Here is a 10,109-nt window from a genome sequence, read left to right on the forward strand (position 1 = left end):
ACCCACTGAGTCAAAAGTACCAACGTCCTACTAGGAGTTCTTCCTCAAAGGTGGCAACAGAGCTAGTTTAATTCCTTAGTTTTACAGATGGGGTTAATGAGCTCCTGAGGAGTTAAATCCTCAGGTATTAACCTGATCAGGATTCCAGTAGCAGTCTTCTGACCAGTGTGCTTTATTGGTGTCACTTAGGACAGGAGTACACCTACCACGGAAGAGTCAGGGACAGGATCCAGTGTCAACAGTGAAGGGCAAACCTGGGGCAGAAAACAAAGGATGATGGAACCAGCGTCTGTCCCATCAATGCATCCACAAAAGATCAGATACGACAAAGTGCAGGATTAGTAGTTTAATATTAACAGAACAGTTATGGAGAGCAGCACATCCAGAAGGGTCATCCCCCCTAGGAATGGTGTGTGAGATGTAAGGGTGGGGGGTGATCATGTGAACTCCTTTCATCCTCATGTGGTAAGTGATCCGGATTCAGGTCTCAAACAAAGCTGCCATTAAACCCCCTCTTCCTTGATTGTACTAGATCAGAGCCTGCCTTAGAGGTCTCCCAGATTCAGCTGAGGACTAAGGAGTCCATTCTACAGAGCTCTAAGGCATTTAATGATTAAGGATAAACAATCCTCTCCATCAAGTATAGCTCAACCCAAGTCTCAGAGGCAGTAAGAACAGTGAAAGGCACGCAGAATTATTCGAGAAGGTCCCCAACAGTGCCAACTCACACAGTGGACCCCTTAGTCTCTCTGTGATCTTGAGGTTACACTGATCCTAATGTTTGGCTTTCTCCCTCCTTCTAACGCCTCTTCCTAAGGATGGAAAACTTCAAAGCTTACCAGCTTAGAATGGTATGGTACCAGCCTTACCATTCTAAGTGTGTAAGATTGAAAGTGAAGAGACAAAGTAATGTAGAGAATTATCTAACTCAGGCATTTCCTAACATTAGTGGTGTAGCCTTTGCTCTGAAATCCATGTCACCTGTTTTTCATGTTGTCACTACGGGAAACCAAAGTGTGTATGAATGCTTTGAACTTCTCCAAAACAGGGAATAGGACCACTAGTGAGTGACCATGGCAAGGAAGGGGAAATCACAAGCAAAGGGAACGTGGGCACCCTTTACTTTTGTGGCAGGAAATGACAGAAGAGGTGTAAGACCCAAATCGTATCACAGCAGAAGGGGATGGTAAATGAAGTGGCAGGAGCCAACAAGAGGCACTTTTCCAGGATGATATGCTCAGATGGCAAAGATAGCAGGATCCACAGGTGACTTCAGGAAGCTAATAGCAGCTTTCACAATCGCTGGCATGACGGGGCCTGTGGGGAGGGAAACCAGAGTTAGGTCAAAACCCTCCCTGATCATCTGCTCTCAGTGAGGCCTGCTTCTACCCTGATAAGGCCCCTGATTTTCCTCCTCTTAAGCCCAGCTTCTCCTTTAATCTTCTCGGAGCCCAGAACCACGCAGCAGAAGTGAGATAATAACTAAGTCAGGAGTCCGTGCTCCCAGTCCAGGCTCACACTCAGCTCAGTACCCAGACAGTGAGGGGAAAAAGGCCACTTGTCGTCCTCACGGTTCATACTCCTCATCCATGTTCTTGTCCCTCTTTACTCACCTCCTCCTCTATCCAAAATTTAAGATCTCACACTCTTTCTGCTAGGGAAAGAACTAGCTAGGAAATAAGAATGCCTAAAGCAGAGAGATAGAGGGCGGTGGCAGTGAAACTCTTGTGGTCACCCTCTGTCAGGCCTAGGAAGATGGCTGGTCGGGTCTCAGGACTGTGCTCCTACCTGTACTGCGGCGAATCCAGGTCACAGCCTTCCTTTCCAGAAGGTTCCACTCACACTTCAAGTCCTTAGCGTTGGTATGCAGCCAGATCACTGCCAGGATGGTGGCCCAGCCTAAGGAGTCCACGAGCTGTATAACAGACAGAGTGTTCCCTGTAGGCCCCCACGGGCATGCAAAAAGCTTCACTCACCATCCTGCAAACTGCTACTAAATGTAAGTACCTGGTCTCTTTTTACCTGCAGCTACTACTTGTAAGGCATAATGCCTGGCCCTGAACCTTGGGGCAACAATCCACTTACTCTCAGGGTAGACAGGTCAGGAGTTTTAAATCCAGTGTTGCCCGGGTGTTTCTAGCACAGTCCTGGTGATAAGTATTACCCAGCTCTGGGAGGAGAAACTAATGCATTTACAAAGTCCCTTAAATGTTCTTTTTTTTTAATTTGAACCCTCTCAACCCAAACAGAATCTTAAGAAAATATCAATTAGCTACATTTTTAAGAAAGAAAACAGATTCACGCAGAAGTATAATGATTTGCCCCAAGTCAGGCTTCCAGCAAATGATAGAAGTAGAACTGAAGGCCAAATATCCTGAGTCGAGTCATGGTGCTCCTATTTCTCAACAGAAAATCCCAGCCACAGAGCAGCAAAGGGCCTCCTGTGAGTTTACAGAGCCAGAGAAATTCCCCTTTTATATCATGACCATTAAAATTCAGAAACAGCTAGCCTGTCCCGAGTCATCTTCTTCCAGGTCAAAATTCTCAATTCCTTCAATACTTTCTTAAAGAGGACTTATGACAAAGCAGTAAGAGTCTTCACACTTGTCATTTCAATCTACTACAAGTATCATAATGACTCTTTTAAAACATGTCTCCTTAAATGATTATGCCTGCAGAGAATGAGACAGCTTTTCAGCTAATCCTGCTGCATTCTCCCACTTAGGTTTCAAACATACTGATTTGTATTGCTTGGAGTCATCTAAAATCTCGGATTTCCTGAGTGGCACCTGTGGCTCAGTGAGTAACGAGTAATTAAAATTATCATTCAGGGCGGTGCCTATGGCTCCAAGGAGTAGGGCGCTGACCCCATATACTGAGGGTGGCAGGTTCAAACCTGGCCCTGGCCAAACTGCAATAAAAAATAGCCGGGTGTTGTGGTGGGCACCTGTAGTCCCAGCAACCTGGGAGGCTGAGGCAAGAGAATCACCTAAGCTCAAGAGCTGGAGGTTGCTGTGAGCTGTGATGCCATGGCACTCTACCAAGGGTGACAAAGTGAGACTCTGTCTTTAAAAATCTGATTTCCATGTGCAAGTGCTCCTGTTATTTCACTTTGCTTCTCTACTTCTATAGCTGAAAATTTACTACCTGAAATAGTCCCTGAATTTTATTCCTATTGTTTTCCATGAAAAATCACAATCCATTATTTAGAGGTGTTCTGGCCATTCTGATTTTTTTGTCTAATATGTGTATTTTATCTTCCAGTTTTGTACCTACAAATAGGAAAACCTTGATCTGTTTTCTTCTAAATCTTCACTGAAACTATGAACCTCCAGAGCCAGAGAATTCAGAGCCTGGTGGATGTAAAATCATGTTTCAATTCGAAATCGACTTATTATTCAGTGTTAAGGGTTTTCAACTAGTGTGTACAGGGTCCACGTACTTGTCATTTAAAAACATTCAAATCCAGGCACGGTGACTCATGCCTGTAATCCTAGTACTCTGAGAGGCCAAGCCAGGTGCATTGCCTGAGCTCATAGGTTCAAGACCAGACTGAGTAAAAGTGAGACCCTGTCTAAAAATAGCTGGGCATTGTGGCTGGTATCTGTAGTCCCAGCTACCTTGGGGGGGCTGAGGCAAAACAATCACTTAAGCCCCAGAGTTTGAGTTTGCTGTGAGCTGTGATGCCACTGTACTCTACCAAGGGCAACAAAATGAGACTCTGGCTCAAAAAAAAAAAAAAGCAACAAAAAAAGAATCTTTATAAAAAAATTCAAATTCTTTACTGAAATTCACATATACCAGGTTTGATGATTCCTGATTAGCCTGGTTACCATGACAAAGGAGGGAACATCAGTCTGATTTTTCCTGTTGTCAGTAAATCTAAGCTAAATCCATGATCCCTGTACACCCCTCCAAGTGTTTCTAAATTAAATGTTTTTTTGTTTTTTTTTTTTTGCAGTTTTTGGCCAGGGCCAGGTTTGAATCCACCACCCCCAGTATACGGGGCCAGCGCCCTACTCCTTGGAGCCACAGGCACCGCCCTTAATGATAATTTTAATTACTTGTTCTTACTTCTGGCACAACATTTTCCAATAGAAATATCAGGTTAGACCCAGATGTAACTTTAGATTTCCTAGAAGCTACACTGAGGCATGATAAGAAAGAGGCACAATTATCTTCCTAATATATTTTCTTTAATATATTGCGTTAAAGATTAGGTAATTAGTATAAAAATAAATATTAATGAAATATTTTATGCCTTTTTATACTTTGGAATCAACATGTATTTTCCCCCATAGCATACCTCCATTCAACCAGAAATTTAGTTTCTAATCTGTATTAGCCACATCTCAAAGGCTCAACAGCTGCATGTGACCAGTGGAGTGATACTGCATTAGAGCAATTATAGAATATCTACAGTTTATGTAATCGCTTTCCACATTTGGCAAATTCAGAACATTTGTCCTTCAAGGTTTTTGTACCTGTCTCCTATTTAACAATTTCTCAATGACTATGAGAAGACTTACTAAGAGTCTCTGAAATGTAATTTATCTTTTGTTCAGCACATTTTAACACACTGGAGATAATGAGATGGCTCCTATGAACTCTTCCCTTACTCTGACTTCAATGCACTTTTTCTAACATCTAGACCACTTCCTTCAGTATGAAGGGGACCCAGAAGGGCTGTTATTATTGTGGATTCTGAAGACAGATACGCCTAGAATTGAATCTGGCCCTGCCACTGTCTGGTGAGGTAAACTCAGATGCATTATCACACCTCCTTCAGCTTCACTTTGTTTATCTACACAATGGCAACCCCAAAAGGCTCTACCTAATTTAATTAATGTAATAAAATCATGAAAAGATCACTTCTTTCATAAGTGCTTAGCACAATGCCCAGCACAGAGTAATTGGTCACTCAATACTATTGACATGACTAAGACTATTGGCAGGAGACAAAGTAGAAGAGAATTTCTGCTTTCCCTTTGCACTAAACTATCAACTCCTACTAGGTAACCCATTGATTTCTTGTTCTTCTTGTAATCTCTGCTGACTATAAATTCATTGAGTCCATGGCCCACAATATTCTCCCTCCTCAGCTGGGTTCTGGTTAGAAATGATCATTTCTAACCTCCCTCCCTCAAAAACATACATATTCCTTTTTATATATATTTTTGGTCCTTTGGATCTTACCTCACTGGGCTGTGCAGCCATCATATCTTCCAAACTCATGTCAAGGGCCTTGGCCAGATCTTCATTGGGATCCCAGGAACCATTTGCATTTTGGAGGGATATCAGCTGTATAACAGCGTTCCCCCTAGTGGCTTTGGCTTGAGGAAGAGAGAGGATGAGATATTATAGAGCTACTGGTCCCTTAGCCTACTTCAGAGAGACTGCTAATTTCAGAGGCAGGCAGTAGCAAGAATGCTACTATAAAGTCATCAGAAGCACTGGAAGATCCCTCTTCAAACTCAACTTACGGAAGGATGATCAGAGCACAGGGCCCCAAACAGGCTGGCAACGGAGTTCTACAAGGGGAAGGCCCAGCCTGCAGGCAAGCTGTGTGGGCTGATGTGGTAATGGGGTTTGTTTAAGTAGGGGTCTCTCCAAACTTCATTGGGATAGCAGGTTTCAGGGTCCTATATTAAACATTAATGAGGCTGGCAGGGCTGACTCTTGTAAATACAGACACTGAACAAAGGACACCTGCCAGCCCCATATGCCAGGGATGGCGGGTTCAAACCTAGCCCTGGCCAAAAACTACAAAAAAAAAAAAAAAAAATTAAAAAGAAAAGCTAGCACAGCATTGAAGCTGAGTTCTTCAGTCTCTATAAATCAAAAAGACATGAACTGAGGTCCAGCTCACCTGTACGGTGAGTTCCCAACTTGTTCCTATTGGTGGCAGAACGAGTCGTTGTCATTAAATACTTTGCATGAAGAGGACGGGAAGACTGAATCTGCGGCGTATTATATTGTGGGTTATAAAGGGTGTGCATCATCAATGGGTTGAAACCAGAAGCTTGGGCTGGGCTTACTCCTGCATGTGTGACAGACAAAGACGGTTGAGAGAAGTTCCTGGAAAGAGGCTCTCACCTAGACCAGGACTCGTTGACTTAGGCATACTGAAACCATCTGGCTGGTACGTCATGGTTGCACACTGAGCAACAACCTTCTTTTTAGGCAAACACATAAGACGCAGAAAACGGGAGTGAGTAGCTGAAAAAAATACCAGTACAAATGTCAGGACTGAGGCTCTCTGCAGTGGGCAAAGGATGTGGATAATGTGAGACCTTCCCTCCCATTCACACTGACTTCTGCACCACCTTTATCCTGCACCCTCTATCAGCCTCTCTGCTTTCTACTCTGTCCTCTGGAACTCTTGACAGAGGCTAAATAAACAATCTCACCTGCACCTTTCATTTCAGGATAGGCGGCATCTTCCAGTGAAATCTTAAGACCAATTTATCCTCCTTACACAATTATTCCCCCTCAAATGGTTTTTGCTCAATTCCATCAAACTCCAAGTTCAAAGCTCACAGTGCTACATGGGAACATTACTCTTCCCCCCTCACCTAGGCGACCTGCCACATGTCCTCACTACTGTCAACTCTTTGTCCCCTCCCATGATCCACTCAAGTATCCAAAGGCTAGGGCATAGACCTCCACTCCATTCCAAGGCCTGCCATCCCCTTGAGAGATTCCAGCACCCATGCAGGCAGCCCATCAAACACCCTAATGCAAAGCTGCTTGATGTCCTCAAGTCCAAAGACTTGCACTCCATTCTACTTCACCCACTTCCTCCCCAGCCCTAATGACCTTGTTATCATGCAGAATGGTTCCACCTAGAAGAAATAAATTGGAAAAAAAAATCCTACTTTTAAAGTATAATACCTGAATTTCCCAGCTTCCTATTTTTCCTGATCTCTGGCCTCATCTGTACCACCAAGTCTTTGACCTGTCTTCTTTTCACCTATGCCTCAACCTTGTTCTATTTTTACTTTGCCTCTACTCAGCCTAAGTCTCAGGCCCAACACTCTACTGCTTTATCAATATTGTCAATTCTATGTCCCTAATTTCTGTTCCTCACGTCTATCTGGTAAAACCCAACTCTTGAAATTAAGACAACACTCCACCCCTGTCATTTTTATCCCAAAGCTGTTTAGTGCTGGAATGAATCACATAAACCGTAATGCTCTTAAACAGTTTGGTAACGTTTACAAACCAAAGTGTACACTTAACCGTTCACAAATGTTTCTGTTTCTCCGTGGGCACTCCACTCTTCAGCTGTTCCCACTGGCTCTTTCAAACCACCTCCTTTTCTCCGAATTCTCTGTTCCACCACTTCCAGCCTATTATTGCCCATTAGCTAATCTTGCTGTCTACTTAACTAAAACCACAGAAAAATCATTGGAAAGAAACTCCAAAGACTTACTTCTCAGGCTATAAACCACAAGTCTAATCCTGTGACATTTCTTCCCCTAACAACAGTGGGAGAATGGACTCGTCTTGCTGAAGTGAATCCTTCAAGTCTAGTTCTGGACTTCAGCCCGTCCTTCAACACTCTTCCCAACTCAGCTCCCCGCTGCTTCCCCGTGTTTTTAACTCTCTCCATTGACACTTTCCTATTTGTACTGCACCACTCTCAAATTCCCCCAGTCTAAAAATTTAAAGAGATATAACACAGAAGAACCCACCTGAACACCTCTATAGATATCACCCTCCATTCTCCACTTTTCAGCCTAATTTCTGTGAAAAGTCTCTATTCACATGGCCTCTTATTTGCTACCTCCCGTTTACTCATTCTCTCCTGGCCACAAGGCTGAAACTCCTCCTAATAAAATCAGCAAGGACTTCTTTAATATTATCCAACAGCCCCCTTTCACTTTTTACTTTGAATTCTCCACCACGTCTCCTACATTGATAACTTTTGTTATAACACAGTTCCCTTTAGTTTTGAATATGTACACCTTTCTCTTCCTCTTGCCTCATTAATTCCGTTTTACCCCCTTGGCTGTCTACCCCTTCCATACTGGGAATTCTTCAGGGTTTCAGCCTCAACCCCCTTTATCTCACTTTTTACCTGCCCCCTAAATAATCTCATTCACTCTCATGACTTGAGTTATTACCTAGATGTTAAATACTGCCAAATGCATATCCTCGCCCCACATCTATCTATATCCATGTCTTCCTGACGTCTCTGTGCAGATCATCTATAGCAGGTGTCCTCAAACTACGGCCCACGAGCCACATGCAGTTCACCTAGGACATTTATCTGGCCCGCCAGGTGTTTTTGCCGCTGCTGCCTGTCCTGCTTAGCAGCCGACTCATCCCGGGGCCTGCAGTTTGGCCCTCCAATGCTCCGAGGGACAGTGAACTGGCCCCCTGTTTAAAAAGTTTGAGGACCCCTGATCTATAGGCATCTCAGGAGCAAAATGCTCTAATAATAATTCAACATTTTACTCCCTAAACTTATTCCTCATTTTTCCTCCCGATTTAAATAAATAATACTATCATCTACTCAGTTGCCAAGCCAGAAGCCGGGGAATCATCCTTGATGACTTTCCACCTCCACATTCAGCTGTCCCTAAACTGACCCTCTTATAATCTGTAATACCTGCTCTCTTCTTTTTTAGACTTACCACTAGTTTTATCCACTTCTTCCTCCTGGTTCCATATAATACGCTGTTATCTAGTCTCTCCAGAAACCTTGCTTCTTTTCAAACCATTCTCCACATCAATGTAGGTATGAAAGTTATAAGACAGTGAACACATCAATCTTCTGCTATCACTCGTTCAATCTCCGTCAAAATATGGGTCAAACTCTTTAGTAATCACTGTTTACTCTTTCTTACAGAAGGGTCTGTTCAGATGCTAATCCATATACCTAGAATGGTTTTGTTCCCCACTTCTTGAAGGATAACTTATACAACCCTTGAGGTCTCAACTGAGATGACACTGACTTGAGAAGAGTCCCTTGATTTCCAGACCACCCCTCCTGGGACTGAAACCTCCCCACCTGCTCACACACCAAGGTTGTAGTCCTCTTCATGCCTTCTTGAAAATCTTTATGTGTTTCCTGCCAGCCCCCAAAACCCCCAACCCCAACTCCTACTATATAGGAACTATATAGTTTTATCACTGTATCTCTAATGATAACTACTAGAATATGTAATAGGTATTAAAATAGTTAAATGTTTAAAGAAATAAATGTTGCATAATGACATAAGGCTCAACTTGAAGCCTGCCTTTAGAACAAATACCCCAATAACTTGAATACTAAAAAACATTCTAGGAGAAATAGATTCTCCTGCAACTGTGGGATTCTGCGGAATTTCTTCGCCTGACCCAAATCCTCATCTCCATAATCAAGACAACATGGTTATGACAGAGACACTCCTGGCACTCAGCACCCACTCCCCAACACTACTAGACTGTCCATCAGCCATCTGTGTAGTCATTAACCATCTAATTATCAAGGATTTTAATCAGGACATCAGCCAAGATAACCAACTAGAGGTGCCTAAAATAAAACTCACCTCCCACCACCCAAAAAGGACCAAAGCAACAAACAAGCTACATGTGACTAGTGTCTAAAGTGGGGGTGGGGGGGAGAAGACTGGCTGCCTCCGCCTTGGGGATGTTGGTACAGTGGCAGAGGAATCAGCGGGCTGGAGGGTTGGCGGGGGGCCCCCCACAGAAGGCTCCAGTAGCCAGACAACTGCTTGGGGGACAGCAACACCTTAGGTTCCCCCCTCCTTGTACTTCTAGCTGAACAGGGAACCCCCATTGCCTAGGCCTGGTCAATTTCATGTAAGTTTCCTAGGCCTAGGAATGAAAAGGACTGTAGCCATTTATTTGTGACCCAGACATGTCCCAGACACGCTGTCCCAGATATGACCTAGGTATGTTCCAGACACGACCCAGACACACTGTCCCAGACACGACCCAGAACCCTGTCCCAGACACGACCCAGAACCCTGTCCCAGACACGACCCAGAACCCTGTCCCAGACACGACCCAGAACCCTGTCCCAGACACGACCCAGACATGTCCCAGACACGCTAAATATAACTAGAGAGCTCTGCACTATTTTTTTTTTTTTTTTT

At 43.8% G+C, this 10,109-nt stretch overlaps 1 protein-coding gene across 5 annotated transcripts in view; it reads right to left on the reverse strand.

Annotated features, from left to right (window-relative positions):
* Positions 1-331: 331 nt before the first annotated feature.
* Positions 332-10,109, reverse strand: part of VWA5A (von Willebrand factor A domain containing 5A) — a 26,982-nt gene continuing 17,204 nt past the window's right edge. For 4 of the 5 annotated variants that reach the window (XM_023517328.1, XM_023517330.1, XM_023517329.1 and 1 more), the window contains 4 exons: positions 5,870-6,040; positions 5,197-5,333; positions 1,789-1,915; positions 332-1,317 (listed from right to left, as the gene is read on the reverse strand). In XM_023517328.1, coding sequence (XP_023373096.1) covers positions 1,238-1,317; positions 1,789-1,915; positions 5,197-5,333; positions 5,870-6,040 — 515 coding nt within the window. In that variant the 3' untranslated portion in view covers positions 332-1,237. Of the gene's footprint in view, positions 1,318-1,788; positions 1,916-5,196; positions 5,334-5,869; positions 6,041-6,096; positions 6,220-10,109 lie in introns of all 5 variants that reach the window. The other variant, XM_023517331.1, reaches the window with a different exon arrangement.

Source organism: Otolemur garnettii, unplaced genomic scaffold (assembly GCF_000181295.1).
Source record: "Otolemur garnettii isolate 467f Iridium unplaced genomic scaffold, OtoGar3 scaffold00108, whole genome shotgun sequence".
Taxonomy (NCBI): Eukaryota; Metazoa; Chordata; class Mammalia; order Primates; family Galagidae; genus Otolemur; species Otolemur garnettii.